This window comes from Sorex fumeus, unplaced genomic scaffold, assembly GCF_029834395.1.
Source record: "Sorex fumeus unplaced genomic scaffold, SorFum_2.1 ptg000094l, whole genome shotgun sequence".
Classification (NCBI taxonomy): Eukaryota; Metazoa; Chordata; class Mammalia; order Eulipotyphla; family Soricidae; genus Sorex; species Sorex fumeus.
The window spans coordinates 445,395-469,059 of NW_026606151.1; the positions used below are offsets into that span (position 1 = coordinate 445,395).

Genomic DNA, 23,665 nt, shown 5'->3' on the forward strand with positions numbered 1-23,665 from the left:
CACCTTCAGGAGTAATTCCTGAGTGTAGTAGAGCCAGGAGTAACCCCTGAGCATTCTGGGTGTGGCCTCTCCCACCCCCCCAAAAAATACCTGAGCATAAGGAGTGTGGTTCCAAAAAGAAACAAAAAAGTGTGTGTTAATGAGATAGTGGCAGGTCTACCCATTACCGTAACTACCAAGTATTGAAATTTCTGTAGCAACTTAAAAGTTAGTATAGAAATTCTGTCATTTCAGGGGCCCAAGACAGTAAAGTGAGTAAGGCACTTGTTATGCATGCATCCAGCCCTGATTTGATCCCTGGTACCATATATGGCCCCTGAATCACTACCATGACATACCTCTGAGCCCAGAGCCCAGAGTAGCCCCTGGACACTGCAGGGTGTGGCCCAGGCTCTCACATCCTCCAAAGAGGGGGAAAAAAACCCACCAAACTTCATTTCAGAGCAGAGATGTGGCTCAGATGTAGAACACTTGACTTGCATGAGGTCCTGGACATAATCCAACTCTTCCCCGCCCCCCCCCAAAAAATTCTAATTTCTCTGGTGATAGTCACATGTACTACAAATGCTGATATGGCTCGTTGCCACATTTCTCATCGCAGAATGTGCTGTTTCCATCTGAGGTTAGTGAAAATGTCATTTTTCCACATTTCCATTCACCCTGCTTAGGATCCCTGCATCAGAGCAAGCCATGCCACAGACACGGCAAGAAGCCAGCTCAGAAATTTCAACTCTCTGTCCGAAGCAAGCCGCTTCCTGACTGTGGTCTCTGCTACCTGCGTCCTTGAAATGTCCTAGTTCAGCATTTTCTTCCATTTTGGAAATATCCTTCTGATAATTTGGTTACTTGTTTCTTAGTTTCTTTGCTATTTCTCTATGCCCATCTGCTTCCTTGGTTCCAGAAGGCTGAACCCTCTAAGTGACTGTGGGGTCCTGGGCTCATTAATAATGAAACATATGAACTAGGAAGAGCCCCCTCCTGGGCAGGGGTGTAGAAATAAGGAAATGAAATATCTGCTCTTAGACTCCAGGGATTTGGATTTATTTTCTGACAGATAAATGGTGCCAATCACAGAGATAAGGATCCATATATCCTGGTTTACTAAATTCCGTATCTGTAAGCATTTTGTAAACTCTAAGATGCAACGTGAATTACTGTTTTGATTATTGTCAAGAAAGCAGACTTTTATTTGTTCCTTCAAAGTTTTGCCTTGGCCTTGCTTTCTCATCCCCCCCCATACCCCCAAACGATAATGTTGGAACCCAACTATTTTTAATTTAAATTTTATTTTATTTTTATAAAGTTGTTCACAATATTTGATTATATTTAATATTCAAACACCAATCCCACCCACCATTACACCTTCCGAATACAATATTTTGAATGTTTCCATCCTGAATCCCAAACTCTGCCCCCAAAGCAGAACAGAAATAACTTATTTTGTATTTCTTGTTATGAATAATCTGCTAAAAATGATCCAAAAAATGGGCCGGAGCAATAGCACAACGTATGGTAGGGCATTTGCTTTGCATGCAGCAGAGCCGAGTTCGATTCCCAGCATCCCATATTGTCCCCTGAGCACTGCCAGGGTGCAGAGCACTCCTGAGTGCAGAGCCAGAAGTAACCCCTGGGCATTGCCGGCTGTGACCCAAAGAGCAATAAATAAATAAATAAATTTAAATGATCCAAAAACGGTTTCTTAAAGAAAAGGGAGTGAGATTGTTGTATTTCACCCAGGAGGCATTAAGCCTTCTATTAGAGATAATTAACATGTTGTTAAAGATTGAGACTCAGTGTGCTTATATATATATATGTATATATATATATGTATGTATGTATAAATATATTTCCCCCTGATTGTTTGCCTTCTGTTTTAAACCCCATTTGAATGTGGTGTGCTACTCAGTGGTGTATCAGTGATGTAAAGTATGAGATGTTCTGCTGACAGGAATAGATTGACTCATGGGTGAGACTCGTGTGAGTGTGTGAAGAGTGGCCATGAGCTTGGAGCTTGGTGGTGGTTGAGTTCTGAAAGTTTCCAGCTGCCTGGGCTGGTTCCATTGGGGCGGGGAGGGGAACTCACCCACACTCCTCCGGGTGCCCCAAATGAAATAGCCTGATGGAGGGTCTGGAGGCATATCTATGGCGAATCGTTCTGTGCTCTCTCCCAAGAGATTTATTGTTGAGTCTCTGGATCATGGTCAATAAGAGACTATATGGTGCCAGGGGCAGTTTGTGGGTGTGGTTGCCAAGCTGCCGGAAGTAGAGGAAGATGTTGGGGGGAAACCCAGAAAAATTGCCTGCTTCCCCTTAATGTGTGATTTCCTAAAATCGGAAATGTCACCTTCACAAGAGCGGGGGGTGGGGGGGGCAAGGGGAGTGTTGATATTAATGAGAAGGAAAGAGGATAATATCACTTGTTTCTTTTGTCCCCAGGACATATGTCCACATTCACTAGCTCTGAATAAATGCTGGGACGGGTCCCCTATACTCTGCAGAAATGGAGCAGTTAAACCTGAAGTTTTCCTGGTGCAGTTAAGAATTAACTTGGGTCAGGGATATGGTGGTATGGTGGCATGGTGGTATGGTATGGTCAGGGGTATGGGGGTATGGTGCCGCCAACAGGTCAACCTGTACCTGCAAGGCGAGTCCATCAGCAGCCTGATGGTGCCCTCAGGCTTCCTGACCCCAAGATTGCCGCTGTGCCATTGGCCAGACCCCAACAACTTGGGACCAAGTTTATCAAGAAATTAAATGGCCAAAAGTTAGGTATGGGGGAGTTGTGCCCACAAACCACCTCCGGCTCAGCTACATAACCTCATTTATTGGCCTTATTTCAGAGACCCATAGATAAATCTCAAAAGAGATCAAAAGCCACAGTTAATCTGGGTCCCACACATGGCTGAACAGACTAGGGTAAGTCGGAGAGGGGCATATTGGTCTGTGCCTGCCCAAGCAAAGCCCCCAGCAGTCACTTGCTTCCACAAATCAAAAGCACCGCCATACCCCTGGCCTCACTCCACTGTCTCAGGACAGACCTCACCAAAATATAATCTGCTGGATATAATCTGCTGGAAATTTTGGTATGCGGGTTTTGTGACTGAAATCTCCAGGCTTTCTTGGGGTCGACTACCTCCCCCCAACTCCCTGTACTTCCAGAAGCCTCAGCAGTCACATCCACACCCCAAAGCTGCCATCAATTGAAAAGCTACTCTGGCCTTACAATCCCAATAAAATTACCGAATACCCTGAACAAACACCATGATCTCTTAGCACCTGTATCGCAAACCATAATGCATAAAAGGAAAAGGAGAGAGAAAGCAAGAAGGAAAGTGCCTCCCATCGAGGGAGGCTGGGGGTAGGGGGTGGGGGATTGGAGGATGGTGGTGGGGAGATGGGGGACATTGGTGGTAGGAAATGTGCACTGGTGAAGGGATGGGTGCTGGATCATTGTATGACTGAAACCCAATTATGAACAGCTGTGTAATGATCTATCTCATGGATATCCAATTAAAATTTTTTTTTAAAAAGCATTAACTTGGGAGGCCAGGATGTGGCTCAGTGGTGATGGAGGAGTGGTGATGGCAGGTCTCTGTTTTCATTCATGGATCCCAGGTTTTTTAATGTTTTCAAGAGTGAAAATATTGAGTAATAAAGATGCTCAGACTCAGAGTTAGAAAATAGAAAAGTTTTATTGGGAATTTTAAGAGAAAGAAACTCCCCCTACGGGGTACATATTTAGGATAAGTTGAGTATGGCTCATTTAGTGGGTTTTTAATGGGAAAACTGGATCTTTGTGTCACTTGTCAAAACAAGAATGTTTACAGAGAATTCGAGGATTTCAGAGATGTCTGGCTTGTTATGAGTCTGTTGAGTTATCTGTTGTTTCTTGGTCTCAGTGAGCCTAAGGTCTGGGGCACAATCTCTGATCTTGGGGAATTATTGATTTCCCAGTCTCAGAAAGAGCCAAGAAATTTTCAGGAATATTTAAATGTGGAATAGAGACAGCTTGCAGCAGCTGGCCAAGGGAAACTGAGGCTTCCTCTTTCAGTGCCTTGCATGTTTGAGACCTGGGTTTGTCCACTGTACAGAAGAAAGAACTCAGGTCAGAAGAAAACTCAAAGGGACTGGAGCACATGCCCGGCCATGCCTGAGGCCTGGGGGTTTATCCCTGGTGCTGCAGGAGTGACCTTGGAGGCTGCTAGCACCACTGGGCCCCAGCAACACCACATCACTGGCCTAAGCACTCGACACTTCCACTGGCACAGTCTGGCCAGTATAGCTGGCTGGAGGTTGCTGAGCACTGCTTAGGAGCACCCCAAATAGAAATAGCTCTGGGGCTAGAGCGATAGTACAGTGGGTAGGGCGTTTGCCTTGCACGCAGCTGACCTGGGTTTGATTCCCCTGAGCACTGCCAGGAGTAATTCCTGAGTGCAAAGCCGGGAGAAACCCCTGTGCGTTGCTAGGTGTGACCCAAAAAGATAATAAAATAAAAGAAAGAAAGAAAGAAAGAAAGAGAGAGAGAGAGAGAGAGCTCCAAGCCAGGAAGGTGACTTAATGGGGAACCTCAAGCGCCAGCCCCCGGCCCTTCCCACATGCCAAGCTGTGATCCTGACCTCTTGGTGCTACACTGAGTATATCCCAGACAGCACAACAAAAGGCAAAAAGGAGAGGAAAAAAGGCAATGACTCAGGCAAGTGGAGGGTCACAGAGATGGAAAAACTCAGGGAAACTTGGGGAGGGTGTGGCGTTCGCGTCCAGCATGAAATCAACCCCAGGCTGTGGAATCAACCCCAGACTATGCAAACAAAACATGCACTCTTTAAGCCATCTCCTCTGCCCCAGAGATATTTCTTTAAAGGTGTCCGTTGGAATAGAAGTTGGGTGCTGTTACAACCCACAAGAATCACGAATCACGACCATCCTGTTATTCGTTGATTGCCTCGAGCAGGCCCCAGTAAGGTCTCCTTCATCCTAGCCCTGAGATTTTTAAGAAAGTGCTATGTTCAAGGCTCTTTAGGAGAATGAGACCCTTCATTGTTACTGGTATTTGGCAAATTGGGTATGCCACGGGGAGTTTGCCAGACTCTGCCGTGTGGGCAGGTTACATTTGGTAGCCTGCCAGTTTATCCAAAGTAGGAATGAGATAATAAGATGTCATAATAAGATGTCCTGCGAAAGAGAACAGTGCAGTCTCCTGCCCCCGCGCCTGGCTGTCCTCGCCGGGGCCCCTTGGAGGTGAGCGGGTTGAGCTTTCCTCCCCGCCCCGACCAGGGCTCTGGCAGCCGAAGACCTCCAGGACCAGCCACCACCATGCTGAGACCACTCTCCGCACACCTGAAGGTACTGGCAGAGGAACAAAGGCAAGCGGGTCCTGGGGCTGAGATCTCCAAGCCTACTCAGATCGGGGCTGAGCATCCTCCACCCAGATCCTCCGAATTCCAGTAGGCGGGGGTCACATCCACCAACTGGCCCCCTGGCGCTGTGTAATCCCATCAACGGCCAAGACTCAGAGACTATAAGAGAATCCACAAAGACACCTCCTAATTCTTATAAGTAAGGGCAGGGTCCTTCTGTTTGGGGGCCACACCCAAAGCCTGGGGCTTACTCCTGGCTCTGCACTAAGGGATCATGCTTCGCAGCCCCAGGGGACCATAGGGATGCAGAGGATCAAACCCCAGTCAGCTGCGTGCAAGGAAAGCACCCTTCTGGCTGTATTATCTTCTTGGCCTTCAGGGGTAGGGCTCCTTACACCAGATGCAGACATATCTGCAAGATACGTGGAGAAAGAAGCTTCTGATCCAGTCGTGCCCTGGGAAGTGATGCCAGACTCGAGGTCAGAGTGCTGAGTGTCTCCAATCAGTAAAGGTCAGCTGTTGGGACTGAAAGGTCAGCAGGCCTTGCACACTAGCTACTGGGGTTCCATCCCCGGCACCCCATGTTTCCCTTGAACACCGCCTGGTGTTCAGACTAATTCCTGGGTGCGGAGTCAGGAGTCACCCCTGAGCACCGCCGGGTTCCGCCAGAAAGCAGAAAGATGTGGGGGAGCCACTTGGGAGCCAAAAGGTTCCACCTCGGTCCGGTGCTGAAAGGGAAAGTTCCTCCCGGACGAGGCGGAGGCGCGCGGCGGACACTCCATCCGCTGGCCGAGGCTGCCCCCTGCAGGCCTCAGCGGACTTCGCGTCTCTGCGCACGGTTTCTCCCCACGCGCCCCAGTCCGGGGGCTTTGCGAGCGGCCCGTGACTCCCCGCGGCCCTTCAGTGACCCGCAGGCCGGGTGCTTCGATGTTACGTGAATGTTCTGGGCTCAGAGTCCCGAACCACCTCATCCTGGCATCTCAGTGAGGTCCGCAAGGCCCAGAGAACCAGACCCCTGCGCTTGACCGGCCACGAGGGACGGCTGGCCGGCGCTGAAGGTCAGGACGGCGGCGCCCGCGCGGCCCGCGGCCCCACTGGGCTCGCGCCCGCTGGCCGGTCCGGCAGCCCCCTCGGGGAAGAGCGCCAGTCCGGAAGCCCCGGCTCCAGCGCCTTCCCGCGGACGCCGGGCTCAGGTGACGCGGGAGACGCGGGAGACGAAGGTGCAGGGCCGCGCTCTCCGGGAAGGTCGGCCGCGAGACAGGCTGGCGAGGCCGAGGCACGCGGAGGAGGGGACAGCGGAGGTGACGGGCGGGGTGAGCTAAGGACACTGTCCCGGACCCGCCGAAGCGTCCGGGCCAATCAGAATCCGCTTTCTGGGGCCTTGACATACACTTCCCTGAGCCAATCGGAGCGCTGCCCTCAAAGATGGGGCGGAACCCCAGAAAGGGCGGGAGCGCGAGGAGGCGGGTCCTGCCACGCCCCGTCCCATGACAGCCAATCAGGGGGCTCCGACTACGGGCCCGGCCCGCGGCACCAGTTGGGCTCCTGCATTCAGTGGACCTACATCAGGGGGGTGAAAGTTGCTTTGCTTTCCACCATGGGCGCAGAAGGCGATTTATTAGACTGCAGAGCTGGAATCCCCCAAATGGACGTTTTCCCCTGTTGTGTGCAACCTCCCCGGTCTTTCTGCTCTAGATGAGACCAGAGGCAGTGGCACCGGCAGATTCCAGTTAAACACAATGGGCGAGATGCACACTGAGAACAGTGTGGGTGCCGCAGCTCTTAGCAGGGGCCCTGACAGAAGCAAGGGAAATGCTGCGAAGGAAACAGTCCCAGAGTCAGCTGAGACTCAAGCACCCCATCAGGGCGCCAGGGTGACCTTGAGGCCCCTTCACTGCCGAGATTTCCCTTCTCAGCATTCACCTACATCCTCCACCAGCAATGCATGATATATGACACAAGCCCCAAGGTAAGAAGGTGGTGTTTGGGGCCAAGTCCCTATTCTGCAGCGCCTGAACCAACCTGCTTTCACACCAATCCTGTCCTATGAGCAACAAATATGGGACGATGGGCTGGTTAACACCAGGAAGGAGAAAGCAGGAAGAGAGTGCTGCATCATATTAAACATTTACTGTTTTTTGCAGACTGACCTTGGAGGAAGTCTCACGCCAGGAAGGCAGTGGTTAGTGTTCAGGTTGCTGAGGTCAAAAAGAAATCACTTTGAAGGGCAATGTGTGTGTGGGGGGGGGGGGGGGCGGGGGGCAGGGGAGAATCAATGGCCCCGAGCCAGGCAGGCTCTCTCCCCATTAATTCTCTGAGCTGAGGTTTCACATCGTAGGCCATGGTAATCAGAGCTGAGAGAACAGTAGATTGAAGCAGCAACAGTGTTGCTGGGGGAAGAAGAGCCTTGGGGTAGTGAGGGCTGCAGAGGGAGGAGGAGATGACAAAACTGGGACAATGAAAAATGTCATTTTGTGAGTCCAGGGAGAAGTGACCCCACAACATCTGAAGACATGGGGTGGTCCAGAAGCCAAGTGGGTCCAGCATCCGTACGAGGCAGCATCCTGGGGATGAAGGTAGCTGAAGCATGTCGTCTAGGACCGGGGAGGCAAGGGAGACCGGAAGGGGAGCCCAGAAGAAGGGGACAGGGTGGGGCACTGAAGTCCATGGAGAAGATTGCAGGTCCCCAGGTCCCGCTCATCAGAAGTTGGGCTTGTGCTTCTTGAGCTCCACCATGAGGTGGTGAATGTTGATGAGCTCAGCCCGCGCAGGGAGGGCGCGGAGTTGGGGCTGAGACAGGACCCGGTGGAAGCGATGGTAGAGCTGGATCAGCTGAGTCAGGGCTCCCTGGGGGGAGAAAGAGACAGATAGGAGTGTGGGGTGCTGCGAGGGATGGGGAGGACTCAGGTCCGAGCTCATGCAGAACTTGGGGCAGCGGAAGCTAAAGGGTCACTGGCATGAGACCGAGACCAGGGAACAGAGTGACAGAGGTAGCAGGGCTGGGGGCTACAGATCACCTGGATGATACTGGTTCCATTTCTGAAGTTGGTGAAACTCCGCATGACATCCTGACTCAGAGACTCCACTGATGACTTCCAGGAACTACCAAAGCCCCGGATCAGCTGAGTAACCCGGGCTGAGAGAGGAGGAAAGTCTCAGGGACCAGGCTGTGTGCTCTGACACCCCACTAAGCCTGTCCCCTGGCACAGTCGCCCTCATTCCCCAAGGATCTCTGGGGATCCTACCAGCCTTTTCCTGTTCTGTTCCCTCGTTCTAATACTTTCCCTTGGTTTTGGGGCCACACCTAGAGGGTGGCTGTGAGCTCAGGACTAAGCCCTGGCAGTGCTCAGGGAACCGGAATTCAGTCTAGGCTAGCCTGCATGAAGGGCACTACCTGACCTCCCCTCCTGTGCCATCTCCGGTCGCTTGTGGGTGTTTCCTGTTCCTCTTACCACTGGCCCTACCTGAAGACACCGTCCCATACCTTCTTCCCCTCGAAGTCGCTCAGCCTGTCCACGTTCAATCAAACCCTCAGCTTCCTTCACGAATGCCACCAGGCCCCCAAAAGGGGGCGAGAGCAACTCTTCGATGAATTCCTGAAGAAACACACACATACAGAATCAAATCATCTGGTATCAGCAGATTTGCCCAATTCTTGCATCGTGACTGGGCAGGATCCTTACTACAGTCCCAGGCTGGGAGGAGAGGGGCAGGAAGAAGGGGAGGAGGGCCCCCAGAAGGGAAGCGGAAATAACTCCCTCAGGAAACCCAGCCTGACGCCAGCCCTGAGTGGGGCAGTAGAGTCCAGACTCTTCATGAACGCCTCTGAGAGGGGTCTACACAGACATGAGGTGAGACCGCAGAGACAGTCTTTTTCCTCTTTAACGCAAAAGCAAAGGCAATCTCTCTCTGAAGTTAAATCCCCCAAGCCTCAATTTGGTCCACATGACACCCCTAATTAAGATCAAGCAATGAACTCAAAGACCACTAGGCATATAAAAGCAAGCCACCAAGAGTGCCAGTACAGACAAAAAACCATAAAATTCAACCAGCGAAGACTGCCAACATCAGAGCTGTTTTATAGGCAGCAACTACATATTCTGTATAAAATGTTCAAGAACTTAAAAGACACAAGAAAATTAATCGACAAGATTAAGAATGGACAGGCTTGGGGCTGGAGTGGGAAGGGTGTTTGCCTTGCACGCGGCCAACCCGGGTTTGATTCTCAGCATCCCATATGGTCCCCGGAGCACCGCCAGGAGTAATTGCTGAGTGCAAAGCCAGGAGTAACCCCTGAGCATCGCCAGGTGTGACCCAAAAAGCAAAAAAAAAAAAAAAGGATAAGGTTAGGACAAAAGCTAAAAATCTAACTTTTCAGATAAAATTTCTTACTTAGACTGGTTTTGGAGTCACTTTTGGTGGTACCTGGGAGTTCCTGGTTTGGTTGCTCTGGAATTTCTTCTGGCAATTCAAGGGCCCCTGCAGTGCTCAAGATCAAAACCAAATGCAAAACAAGTGCTCCTGTCCTTTGAGCCATTCCTCAGGCCCCAATAAAACTTTTGTTTTGGGACACACCCGGCCATGCTCAGGGCTCATTCCTGGTTATGCACTCAGAGATCACTCCCAGTGGTACTCAAGGGGCCATATGTGATGCCAGGGATTGAACCTAAGCTGTCCACTTGGAGGGCAAGTGCCTTACCCACACACTATATCTCCAGCCCCTGATAGCAAATCTTTTAATTGAAGCTGAAAACAGTCCAATGGTCATGGTGGACCATCACCCACTGCAGGTCCCATTCCTTGCACCACATGGTCCCCTGAACACTGCCAGGTGTGGCCCAAGTGTGGCCTGGAAGCAGTGCTGACATGATCCAGGTATCCCTGACACCAATGGGAGGATGCTCAGGCCCCTGCATGGAATCACTGGCCCACCCCTGAGCACTGCTTGGGAGCGCCCCCCCCCAAAAAAAAAACCCTGTTTAAAAAACAAAAGTCAAAGATAAAGAAAAACAAACAAACAAAAGCCCCGAGTCTTAAGGTCAAATAGATTGGAAAGGCTGAAGAATGACACAGCAAATTGGAATTTAAAAAGAAGAAATGACATAGACACAGACAGTCTAGGGGATGGAGATCCCAAGGCACCGAGAGGTATAGAAATCTAATTAATGCATCAAGGCAGCAGTCACTGCCAGTTGACAGAGCCAGGAAGACATCGTGTGCTCCTGAAGAAGAACACACCACTCTCTCGATCGTCACCATAGAAACAATCTACTGGAATCTGACCAGTCCTGTCCACAGAACTACATATTCCTGGGAAGAGTTATGGTTTAGCTACACCATGGAACGCAATTAGCAGAACTCACACTGAACACCACTCTACAGAAAGAAATGACTCAGTTTCTCTGCAAATCAATTGTCAAAAGGGACACAAAGATGAAAGGAAAATCTAAAGATTGGAAAGTGATATTAGAGACCATATACGGATCCTGCCTGGAACCTCATCTATGAGGTCAAGGGGGAACCTTGAATGCCACTTTAATTAAGACAATTTTTGTTTAAATATGAGGTGTTTTTAAAAACTGCCTCATACAGACGAAGGGTATGATACATAAGACCTAACTCAAAATCACGAGGGAAATGGGTGGGCCCAAGGAGGAAGAGGAGCGGCGGTGCTAAAACAGAGGGAAAAACCCAATCCAGAGAGGAAACACTTATAAGGTAAAAGTGAAGTTTTTATTTCATTTAAAAATAATCAACTTCCAGGGGCCAGAGCGATAGCACAGCGGGTAGGGCATTTGCCTTGCATGTGGCTGACCTGGGTTCGATCCCCAGCATTCCACATGGTCCCCCGAGCACCGCCAGGAGTAATTCCTGAGTGAAGAGCCAGGAGTAACCCCTGTGCATCGCCAGGTATGACCCAAAAAGCAAAAAACGAAAAACAAAACAAAAAAACCCCGCCAACTTCCAGGGCAGAGAGAAGTGTACAGCAAGTAGGGTGCCTGCTTTGTACATGGCCGACCTGGGTTCAATCCCCAGTACCACACACGGTCCCCTGAGCCCTGCCAGGAGTAAGCCCTGAACCCAGGTGTGGCCCCAAACAAAAAAATAAAAATAAACAACTTCCATTTTCAAGTAAAATCTCTTTTGTTTATCCCATAAAACATCCAGTTATGTCCACTGAAGGTGGTCAGGTAACTAATATGACACAAGAGAGTTCCAAGAATGGACCTTCCTAGAATGAAGGAACTTTGTCCATAACACTTTTGGAGAGTAAATAACCAAACTCAACTTATTGCAGTGGCCTAAATGCAATAATCCAAACTCTCAACAGAGTAACAGAGGGGGCTGGCAAAGGGCCAAGTGCATATTTGCATGCGGGAGACTTGGGTTCAGTCCCTGGCACTGCACAGTCCCTGAACACAAGGGTAGCTCCTGAATACTGTTGGCTGTGGTCCCCAAACCAAAAAACCTAATGGAATAGTGGGGGACTGAGAGAGGGTTGCAAAGGGAAGTTCGGTTAACAGGGAAACCTGCCCTAAAATGGGAGGCCCTGAGGCACAGGCCACTACTCACCACTGGAAACACCTTGCAAGCAGACAACGCGAGGAGAAAACACCAGACCACATCAGGGAGACCGCACAGGGCTGACATTTGTGGCAGGCATTAATAGCCCTTCTTTTGGGGGTTTGGGCCACACTGAATGCTCAGGGGTTCTTGAGGAAACCAGTTTCCCCACAGTACCAAATGGCAGCCCACACAGGACAGGAATCACTGGCGGCTGCTGCCCTGACCCCGGGAAACCCCACAGCACTTCTGTTCCCCAGGGTACCTCTCCGTGATCAGGGGCTCCGGAATGCTGAGCTGAGCTGATACTCCTGTCCATGAGAGGACGACCATTTCCTCTCCCCTAACCATGGCCAGCTCACCTCATCAACGGATTCCCCTGCGCCCAGGTCCACAACAGTCCCAAGCACCCTCAAATTATATGTAGCGAAGCCTGTGGTGGTTCCAGCTATGCCAAACATGTAAACTTAACCTTTTCTTTTTAAACCTTTTTTTTAGGGGAGATGTGTATATGGGGGGGGGGGGGAGCTCTGGACCCACCCAGTGGTGCTCAGGGTTGACTCCTGGATCAGTGCTCAGGGATGGGATGATCACTCCTGGCAGTGCTGGGACTGGGGGGCGACCACCTATGGTGCCAAGGATCAAACCAGGATTGCGAAAGACATGAGCTTTCCTTTTTTTTTTTTTTGCTTTTTGGGTCACAGCCGGCGATGCACAGGGGTTATTCCTGGCTCATGCACTCAGGAATTACTCCTGGAGGTGCTCGGGGGACCATATGGGATGCTGAGAATCGAACCCAGGTCGGCTGCATGCAAGGCAAACACTCTACCTGCTGTGCTATCGCTCCAGCCCCAAGACATGAGCTTTAATTCTGTACTCTCTCTCTGATCCCTAAACTTATCACTAAACAATATAATATTTAAAAAAAAAAAACCTGTTTCTAAGTAGTCTAAAGAGGAAGTGAAAGCTCTGGAGGAATAGTGCAGTGGCTCAGCCACCAGCCTATGGTCACAAGTTCAAATCCCTGGTGTCCACATGCACCAAGTGTGATCACAGCAGCTCTGTGATCCCTGGTGTCACAGGAGATTTCCAGTAAGGGGCAAGAGCAATAGTGCAGTGACTAGGACCTGGATTTGATCCCTGACATGACATGTGATCCTTAACACACCACCAGGAGTGATCACTGAGCTAGATATCACAGAGGCAGGAGAAAGCCCTGAGCACTACTAGGTGTGGCCAAAAGTGAGAGATTTCTGGTTATATTAAGACAGGTATATGAAAACCCCATCAAAAATAGGGGGGATACTATTGAGCACCGCAACTAAAAAGATGTGCTAGTGCCATGATCAGGACACATGATCATGGGGAGCACTGCGTGAGCAGAGGAGCATTTTTTGGTGAGCACAACCATAACTTAGGTACCTCCATGAAGACCGTGAACCCCCATGGAGTGCATGTGCCAGCAGAACCAGGAGGCAAGCCTCAATGAGCACTGTGGTCAAGGGCATGGACCACAACCTCCAGCATCCCTCGGCAGGCATCCCAGCTAAAAATCAATAGCTGTGCAGACACGGCAGCCAGGCACGTGTGCAACCCTGTCTCCCAACGACAACCACAAAGGGAGGTGGGAGGAGGAGGGGAAAATAAAGATAGATGGCCCAGAGTGAGAGGACACTTGACTTACATCTGACCAACCCGGGTTCAATCCCTGGCGCCACATATGGTCTCCCAAGTCCCACCAAGATAAAATCGCTGAGCAGTGAGCCAGGAGTCATCCCTGAGCACAGCTGGGTAGGCCCCAAAACAAAAATAAAGAAGCACATCTTGAGTTTTGCTCTGTGACAGGGAAGTTCTACAGATCAAGTGGGGAAAGAGGAATTTTCCAGAAATAGCTCTAGACCAAGCGTTATCCATATAGCACAGTTCGGGGCCAGAGAGACAGTACAGTACATAGAGTGCTTGCCTGCACGTCTGGCCCAGTTCTGACATCCGGTATGCCATAGGGTCCCAAATCCCTCACGAGTGATCCCCGAGCACAGAGCCAGGACTAAGTCCTGAGCACCACTGGGTGTAGCCAAAAAACAATAACAGAAATTCTAAATAAATTTAGTACTTAGAAGTAAAAAAGTGAGAGCCAGAGTAATTTGCCTTGGACGTGACCAACTGGGTTCCAAGCAATTTGCCTTGGACACTACCAACTGGGTTCCATCCCTGCCACCCCCTATGGTCCCCAGAGCACTGCCAGGAGTGATCTCTGAGAACCATTAATACTTCCGATATTTCAAAAGAAATCTCACCAAGCCCATGCATTCTACTCTGCCCCCATCCCACCATCCCCCATGAGCTGATCAGCAGGAAGGAGCCAGATCTGAGCCCAGGGACCCAATCCCATGAGACTGTGGAAATGTGAAACTGGCCCAAACAAAACAGGAGGAGCAAACTCCGAGACAAGGCACCTGTCCTGGTCTTACTCTCCCGTCCACCCTGAAAGCCTAGCCATAAGGCCGGTGTTGCTTATTTTGGGCTCACTGTTTAGATTTGTAGATAAAATCAAGTGTCCCTCGGGAGGTCAGCACAGGGAGAATTGTTTGTTCTGGTGCCCACTGGCCCTCAACCCATCTATTCTTCTCTCTTCTTTCCTGAGAAAAACGCCTTCCTGCAACCACGTGGACAAAGTGGTTCCTTTGAGATCATGAGTCCACCATCATCCAACCTGCTAGCATGTTGCCAATAAAGCTCTTTCCCACAGTGGGGAGAACCATAATTCTCTTCCCATTGTGGGTAGACGGTAATGGGACGGGACCATAAAATTGTTTAAAAAGATAACGCATTAGGTAGCAAAAAAACCCAAACATTAAAAGAAAATAACTCCGTTGGGGTTGGAGCAATAGCACAGCAGGTAGGGCATTTGCCTTGCATGCGGCAGACCCAGGTTTGATTCCCAGCAACCCATATGGTCCCCCGAGCACTGCCAGGAGAGATTTCTGAGTGCATGAACCAGAAGTAACTCCTGTGCATCGCTGGGTGTGACCCAAAAAAGCAAAAAAAAAACCATTCCCAATGATTACTCCTAGATTATTATGCTATGCTCACAGAATGTCACATTATATAGGAGTAGAATATACATTGCCAGACGGAAAAAGAACTATGCATGAAAAACAGGAATAAGTCCTGTGTTTCCATTTTGATAACACTTAAAAAGAACCTGCTGATTGTTCTGGCATTTCCACCACCAGACTCCCAGGAGCAAGAACATGCTAAGAGGTAGCTGTGTGTGAGGAAGGACGAGGGGCGACAGAGGGACTGACACTCATACTGCCCAGATGCAGATGCGTTCCTGCATCTGTGTGGTTAAAAATAAAGGACAGAGAAGAGACCAATAACAGCGTGTCGTAAATAGCTTCTATTATTCCAGTCCCGGAGTTCCTCGGCTGGTGTTCCTTAACTGCTGCACCCCCAGCTCACCCCCCTGCACTGAAACAGCACACAGGGTGTAACCCCAGCTCTCCTCACCCCACGCCCCTACCTGGGTCCGTGCATTGAGCAGCTGCTGGAAACTCTCCACCTCTTTGCTGTCATCTGCAGCCCGCTCCTAGGGGAAGATAACAGGTCTGAAAAGCCCCCTGCCTCCACCCTCCCAGGGCTATGCCGGACCCATCCCAGAATTCAGATTTAACACAGAAGCAGACTAATGTGATCTTGGCCCTCCTGGAGCCAAGGAGCAGGGTGCGCCCAGTGGAGCAGAGGGTTCTGGGGGAACAGGGAAGGGGCGCCAGGGCGCAGGCGCTCATTACCATCAGCACCGCCAGCATCATGTCATAGTTATTGATCAGAAACACAAGCTGCTCCTTCCTCGAGGAGAACTCAGCTGCCACTCGAAGGACAAAGTTCTCCACTTCCACCTGCAGGGGCCAAGACGGGGTGTCGGAGAGGACAAAGGTCTGGGCGCCCACCTTGCTCTCTGGCCTGTTGCACTCGCCTCACCTGGAGCTGTCCCAGCAGCTGCAGGGTCCGTTCGTTGGGGATTGTCTGATTGATGCTGACGAGGGCAGACGAGAACTCTGCGTAGCGGCGTGTGATCTGTGAGGGGAGAGGGAAATCACCCATCGGTTCAACCTCCTGACAAGCTTTCGGTGGGGCCAACCCCCAGTGCCCGATCTGCCCTACGTCGACCTCCCTGCCAGGCAGTGACCTTCGTGCATAGGCCCATGACATCCCAGTGGGGCTGCCTGCCACCCTCCAACACACACACACACACACACACACACACACACACACACACAAAACCGCAACTCCCTGCCTTTCCAGAACCCATAACCCTCGCCCTCTCCTCACATAGTGGGGCCGCGTATCCAGGCCCCCGAGACGCTGAGGGTCAGTGCTGCGGACGCTCTGGACATTCATCTCTAGGATCAGCTCAAACCGTGGCCACAGCAGGGCAAGCACCTGCTCCCAGTACCTGTGGATGTGATCCGGACCAGATTAGCAGACAGGAAACGTGTGCTAGGGGACAGGGGACGAGATTCGGGGCGAAGGAAGCTGATCAGGAGTGATAGTAAGTGGTGATGGCGTTTGACTTGCACACGGCCAACCTGGCTTCGATCCCCAGCATCCCACTGGTCCCCCAGCACTGCCAGGAGTGATTCCTGAGTTCAGAGCCAGTTGTAACCCCTGAGCATCGCTGGATGTGACCCAAAAGACCAAAAAAAAAAAAAAGCCAAAAAAAAAAAAAACCCAAAACCAGGAAGCTGATCAGCAGCGGCTATTGGGAAAGCAGATGAAAGCAAGCAACATACGGGAGCCCCAGGGTCAGAGCAGGGTCACGGAAGATGGTGGAAGTACAAGGCACACAGGGCTCAGCGACCTGTCCAGGGCGGGCACGTCCCTCTTGGCAGCGATGTTGCGAAAGCGGAGGACAATGTGGATGCAGAGAAAGACCGCGATGGCGTCGTAGCAGTCGGTGAGGTAGGACTCCAGGTGCTTCTGCAGGGCGGGAATGGTGCGAGAGCAGGTTACTCTCCTTCCACGCAGCTGTGGACCGGCTCTCAGAGGAAGATGTCCACCTCGGCACTGAGTCCTCCCCTGGCCGCCTGAGAGGGCTTCTGTGCTCACAGATCCCCGACCACCTGCCCCTGGGGGCAGAGCTCGGAGCCAGCGACTCTAGGGCGGGCCCCTCAGGTTTCAAGGGCTTTGCCTCACATGGGGCGGCGGCAGGGGATCTCCCCAAGGGTCCCAGGCATTGGGGGCTTTTGTGAAAAGTCACAGTGTGCATACAGAATAAAGATCCTGGTAACATCCCCCGTCCTGAGCAGGGGATGGGCCGAGAAGCCCAAGCCTGGGGCGCTTACCAGGGTCATGCCGAGAGTCCGGCCCATGACAGCGTGGAAGAGGTCATGTGCGGCTGGGCCGGACACCACAAAGAACTCGCAGATGAAAAGATATTCGCGGCAGGAATTGTCTAGAAGGGCGTAGTGCTGGCTGCGGAAGAGGGCCTCAAACGGGTACTGGGATAGGAGGGAGAAAAGAGAGCAATGCACCCCAAACTAGCACGCAGGTGCAACGACACAGAATCAGCAAGCCTGGATATTTTGTGTTTTGGCATTTGGGGCCCTATCAGCTGTGCTCAGTCACTCCTGGAGGGGACCAGGGGACCGCAGGTGGCGCTGGGGATCTACCTGGGTCAGCTGTGTGCAAATCAAGCTCCCAACCCACTGAACTGTCTCCCCAGCTCCCAACCCTGGCTACTGGGAGCTCACAGGCCATGTCGTGCACCCCCATGGGACCCGCAGGGGGTGTGCAGAGAGCAGCCTGCCTCCCCTGCCCTGGCGGGTCTCCCTGACGGCCTCCGCTACCCGGCCAGCATGAGCCCCTGCACACCAAGAGCCCCACCCCGTGCCCCAGGACCACACCGGGCATCTCCCCCACCTACCCGCTGCTCCCCGCGCTGGGCCGTGTGGGGCACCAGGATGGGCGCCTCCAGCTCAGTGGGGGAGATGACGGAGCCCCGAGTGCCCAGGGTGAAGATGGTGTTCCTGCTGCGCAGGGAGGGCTTCGAGAAGAATCGTGAGGGCTCAGAGTCAGGGAAAGCAAGCGGAGCACAAGGAGGACGACGAGCCGCGGCCCAGGCGCTCGGGGGACCCCAGCCGCCAGACCCGGCCTGGAGGTCCCTGTTCCCCAGGGCCCGGAGTCCCGCTGCCCCCACTATGAGTGAGCAAACTTCAGGGAGCCTTGACAGCCCGGGCCCTCACTTTCAGGTGACGCGGCGACCCGAAATGATGGTGCATGTTTCTGGGGCCAGGGCCCAGGGCTTTTATCCCATCTCAACAGCTTTGGCCCCACTAAGACGCAGCGCCTCTGAGGCTGCAGGCAGAAGCCCCTAATTCTTGAGGCCTGACACAGGGGTCCCCAGCTCTAGGATATCCTTCTTGGCGGTATCTTCCACACCCATGAGGTCGTCCTTCTCAGCAACCTCCTCGTACTGGAGAAGAGAAGAGAGAACTGGCAGCTCCCTCTCCCCAGAGCCTTCCAAAGACTCCTCTCCCGCTGACCCCCCCCCCACCACCACCTGGCCAGCCGGGGGCTCGGCCGCCCCACCCTGGCCTCACCTGGACCTTCATGAGCCGACCCAGGTAAGAGCGGTAGTAAGACAGGTAGATCTTGCTCAGGGTCTCCACATACTCGTCTCTGATCTCCTTGGCCGTCGCTCGCTCGTTGCCCAGCAGGAACTGATAGAAGAACCTGGAAGGCCCATGGCTGGGTGAGCCTCCCCGCAGGCACACGACCTGACCTGAGACCAGATAATGGGCACCCCGGGCCCCCTCCCTCCCAAACATGTCTCAGGAGGCGACCTGTACTTCAGCAGGGCTGTCTGGGGGATCTGATAGTTGGTCATTGGCTTTCGGAAGGAATAGATCTTCTGAAGGATGAACTCCCGGATCTTGGTCACAGCCTGGAGGAACCAAACACAGGATGTGAGGTGTGGCCGCTATCTCATTTGTGAGGCAGGAATGTGCAGCAGAAGGCAGACTACCCCTTCAACAATCTTTTGATTTTCTTTTTGTTTGGGGGCTATACTCAGCAGTGCTCAGAAGTTACTTCTGGCTCTGCACTCAGGAAGTACTCTTGGCAGTACTTGGGGGACCACACAGGATGCTGGGGATCAAGCCCAGGTTGGCCTCATGTAAGGCAAGCGCCCTACCCGCTGTACTATCGCTCCAGCCCAATGTTCCGAGAACCCGGAGGCATAAGGATGAGCTTTGCCAGGTAACAGCAAAGACAAGGAGCTCCGCCAGGGAACACCAGGAAAGTTCTGGCAGGCTCGTTCTGGTGTTGAGAGTGTTCCCCTTCTCCTACCTTCACCCGGAGCCGGTCCAGTACACCTCGGACATCCGCACAAGCCGCCGTGCCTCGAGCTTCCTGCTCCCGCACAGCCGCCGCCTTGGCGTCCAGCTCCTGCAGCTGCTCCAGGAACCGGGGCTCGGTCACTGGCGCCTCCAGGATTGCCCTAGGGAGTAGGGAACAGGTTGAGGGGTGAGTTAGGAGGGCACCAGAAGCCTCTCTCTCCTCACACTTCTCCTACCAGATTATCTAGTCAAGCCGCAGATACAAAGTTTCTGTTCCCAGATATATCCCCCGTCTCACTCCCCCTACCACCATAAGCCTGGGACCCCCTAACGACATGCCCGACCTGGATGCTGCCTAACTTAGGGTGCCTAAAGCATGCACTGAGGCTAGAAAGAGCTGCCGGTTACCCATCAGTTTCTGGAAGGCACCTGCTGGCCACCTAAGCCCACTGACCTGCAGTCAAGACACTGGGCCCCTTCCTGCCCATAACTCACGTGACCAGAGCAGAGGGCACCACCAGGCCGTCAACCAGCTCCCCCAGCTTGCCACGAACTGCCTGGCGGTTTCGAAGGCGAATGTTCATGGCGCCGGACTGTTCCTGCAGTGTCCGGATCTCAGAGCTTATGGAGCTGAGGTCACTCTGAAAAGCTCCCAGCATCTGCTCCATACGCTGCGGAGGACAGAAGGAACTGCTGGAGGGCTGCCACCGGGGTGGCAGGGGACAGGGGACACCTCAGAGCCCTGGTAACATCTCCAGTGTCTATGAGGATCCCGCTGAGGGCAGGGAGTGATGAGGGATGAGGCACCCCAGAGGCCACTGGCAATAATTAGTGTGGCAGGGACAGCACAAGTCAGTGACGTCATCCTGAGAACGACTCTGTCCCCTCTCACCATGCCCAGACACTGACGCGACCTTAGAAAGGCACCAGCCAGTAGAGTGCTTGCCTTGCATATGGCCAACCAGGGTTCAATCCCACAGGGTCCCCTGAAATTGTGAGGAGTGATCCCTGAGTGCAGAGCCAGGAGGAGCCTTGAGCACTGCTGGTTGTGGCTCAAAAGTCAAAACCAAAATAAAATACAATTTTTTTTAATGGCATCAGAGAATTGTGTCAAAACGATAGTAAGTACAGAGATTAAAGTGCTTCCAATTGACCCAAGCGTCAATCCTGGCACCATATGTGGTGCGTCTGAGCATATATGGCACTTTTAAGATCACTGGGGTCACTCCTGAGCACAGAGCCAGGAAAAGCCCGAACATCACAGGAAGTACCCCACCCCCCACCTCAAAATAAAGAAAAGATACCCAAGAAGCTGGACCGATAATTACAAAGGTTAAAGCACTTGCCTTGCAGTGGCAACCCCCAGTTCAATCCCCCGCACCATAACCAAGCATCACTGGATCCAGCTCAGAGAACTGACAGGGGGAGCTGGATAACGGCTGCCCCCAGGGCCCGAGCAGCACCCCATCCCTAGGTCCTTCCACTGCACCACTGGCCTAGTTGATGGAGAATTGCCAAGCATTGCTTGGAAGAGCCAAACAAATAAAACTTGAACAAACAACAGCACAGAGCAGTCCAGTTCAGGGGCACTAGAGGTCCAAGGCTGCTGACTAACCTCCAGGACAGCGTCACAGGCCGTGATCTGGTTGTGCAGAGATGCTATGTTTTCGCTCTCCTGAATATCTGACCCACAAAAGTCAAGGTGTTCACCACGAAGTCAAAATCTTTGACCTGCAATTTCTTCCTGAGGTGTCTGAAACCTCCAAGGGAAAGTGTCAGCCTCACCAAGCTGTTTGCACCCCAAATCCCGACTTCAGCGACACCACCCTTTCCCTGTGGGAGGATACAATCCCGGATGGATTTCTGTTCAATCTGCTGTAGATCCAGCTCCACTTGCTTCGAATAGTGACGGAGATCCACACCCTGGGACAATATGAGCACAGCAGGTCAGGAGAAAGCACCAAGGAAGGGCTGGAGCCATGGTACAGTGGGTAAGGCACTTGCCTTGCATGCAGGCCATCCAGGTTTTATCCCTGGAATCTGAAAAGTTCCCATGACCCTGCCAGCACTGATCCCTGAGCACAGAGCCAGTAGTAAGCCCTGAGCACAGCCCAATGTGGGCAAAAAACAAAACCCAAAAAGTAAAAAGTCTCAGAGAAAGGATATTGGATCAGAAGGTAAGACATCAAGTGATGGTCCAGAGCAAAAACTGCTTAAATGGGGGATGGAGCAATAGTACAGTGGGTAGGGCGTTTGCCTTGCACAAGGCCGACCCGAGTTCAATCCCTGGCATCCTATATGGTCCCTCAAGCACTGCCAGGAGTAATTCCTGAGTGCAGAGCCAGTGAGCATAGCTGGGTGTGACCCCCAAAAGCAAAAACAAAAACAAACAAAAAACTGCTCATACATCTTTGAGGGGAGGGCAAGGAGTCTCTGAGGGGAGGGCACGGAGAGGGATGAGTCAGTGTAGCAGAAAAGACTCACCGTTTTCAGAGCTTCCTTTACTAATTCATCCTCCAGATTCGCCTGAATATGAACTGGAAATAGAAGTTCATCATAATGGTTCCAGTTTCAGAACTCCCTCTCCCCACATGGACCACCAATCCTACTTTATTATGTTCAGTCCCCACATCATCAGATTCTAAGCACCTTAAAGCGGCCCAGGGCTGTCACATACCATCCACTTCATCCAGGATGAATTCATCAGAGGTGATGTCCAACTCCCCAAGTTGCAACGGCTCCTGAAGACCAGGACCACCCCCCTGGAGAGGCGCAGAATAATGAGATGCGGGGGGGGGGGGGGGGGACAGAGGAAAAGAATAAGATATAATGGGATAATCCTAACTCTTTGTGTGTTTGTTGGGGGGGGGGGGAACTTTTACTGGGACTGAGCTGAAAACTTTCCAGTTCCAAACTGGCCCCATCTACCATTTACAGCTGATGGGTGTAACAACACACCAGGCATGACCCCCAAAAAACAACAACAAAAAGACACAAGAACCATAAAAACGGTGGTGGTGGGAGGGGGGGTTCTGCATGAAAGTATTTAGAAATTGCAGAGGAGACGGAAGAACAGAATTTAGGATGCCCAGACACCTTCTTTTGCAATCCATCCGAGGAGTCCCAACTTTCCAAAAAATAGCAGCTAATACAGTTTGTGTGCTGTCCTACAGCCTTTACCATGCATGCCAGATGCTACCTCATATACTGTTTTGTATAATATTTTATATACCTTATATACCTTATCTGATGGGGTTCAGACAGTAGATATGTTTCATAGAGAGAAATATATAAATATATGCCTCTAGGTGAGCCCGGCAAGCTACCGAGGGTATCCCGTCCCCACAGGCAGAGCCTGGCAAACTCCCCATGGGGTATTCGATATGCCAAAAACAGTAACAATAACAGGTCTCACTCCCCTGACCCTGAAAGAACCTCCAATTGTTGGGAAAAGACGAGTAAGAAGCTGCTAAAATCTCAGGGCTGGGAGGAATAGAGACATTATTGGAGCCTGCTCGAGTAATCAGACAATCAATGGGATGACAGTGATACAGTGATACCTTATATACGGTATATAACATATACCGTCACTCATCTAAGGCTAATGCACCGCCTTTATAGGAAATCTTTATTTTTTAACGTGGAACATTTTGCCAACTTGTGTGCCATCCTTGCGCAGAAACCGGGCTAACCTTCCCGCTAACCTTCCAATTTTAGAATCCGTGCTGCCGAAAAAGCACAGGTTTTAACTCAACTTACGCGGAGGTTGAGTAATTTGACTGCCGGATAACCCAGCCACGTAAGTGGCAAAGGTGATTAAGAAGCCGGCCCTAGAGACCGATGTCCTACAGCCTTTACCATACGCCCGGGGCTCTAGTCGGCCCCGCAGATACTGAGGTTAACGGGATTTTTGTTTAAAAAAAAAAAAAAAAAAGGTCCGCGGAACCCGAGCGTTGGTCCCACTGGTCCCTGCGCAAGCTCCTGTGCGATCCGAGAAGGGGACGGCGAGCCAGACAGGTCGCCTCGGCGCCCCCGCCGCTGCCTCCGCCTTCCTGACGCGAGGATGGCCAGGGGGAGAGCGAGCCCCGCGTTCTCACCAGCGGGCCCTCTTCCTCCTCCATGTCCGCCGCCCCGGCCCGCAACACCATCTCCCGGGCGGCGGCCGCCATGGTCGCGGCGGCTGCCATCCCGCGCGGCCTCACTTCCGGCAACAGTCCGTCCCGACGGGTTCGCTCGCCGGTGTGAAACGAAAAGGCCTATTGTCTGACACCGCGCTAAACCGTTTCCAGACAGTTAGCGGAGTTCAACTGAGCGACATTCGCATCGCCCGTCCAGCCCGAACCACCACGACCAAGTACAAACGGGAGCCGGCCCGACGGGCACCACACCCGCCGACCGGAA

The 23,665-nt window shown here is 52.1% G+C and overlaps 1 protein-coding gene and 1 non-coding gene across 2 annotated transcripts; both read right to left on the bottom strand.

The window, feature by feature from the left end:
- Positions 1-7,511: 7,511 nt before the first annotated feature.
- Positions 7,512-23,614, bottom strand: VPS52 (VPS52 subunit of GARP complex). The gene is made up of 20 exons (XM_056132446.1): positions 23,362-23,614; positions 21,942-22,026; positions 21,749-21,801; positions 21,112-21,187; positions 20,880-20,947; positions 19,760-19,935; positions 19,275-19,425; positions 18,770-18,870; positions 18,527-18,659; positions 18,342-18,399; positions 17,851-17,984; positions 17,270-17,425; positions 16,786-16,904; positions 16,257-16,380; positions 15,906-16,001; positions 15,716-15,823; positions 15,448-15,513; positions 8,842-8,953; positions 8,375-8,493; positions 7,512-8,204 (listed from the first exon to the last, which is right to left on the bottom strand). The coding sequence occupies exons 1-20, from the start codon at positions 23,449-23,451 to the stop codon at positions 8,058-8,060; spliced, it is 2,172 nt and encodes a 723-aa protein (XP_055988421.1). The 5' UTR covers positions 23,452-23,614; the 3' UTR covers positions 7,512-8,057.
- LOC130040530 (U6 spliceosomal RNA) lies at positions 22,899-23,004 on the bottom strand. Its single transcript, XR_008795011.1, has one exon. It is a non-coding gene; the product is annotated as a U6 spliceosomal RNA (small nuclear RNA).
- Positions 23,615-23,665: the final 51 nt, after the last annotated feature.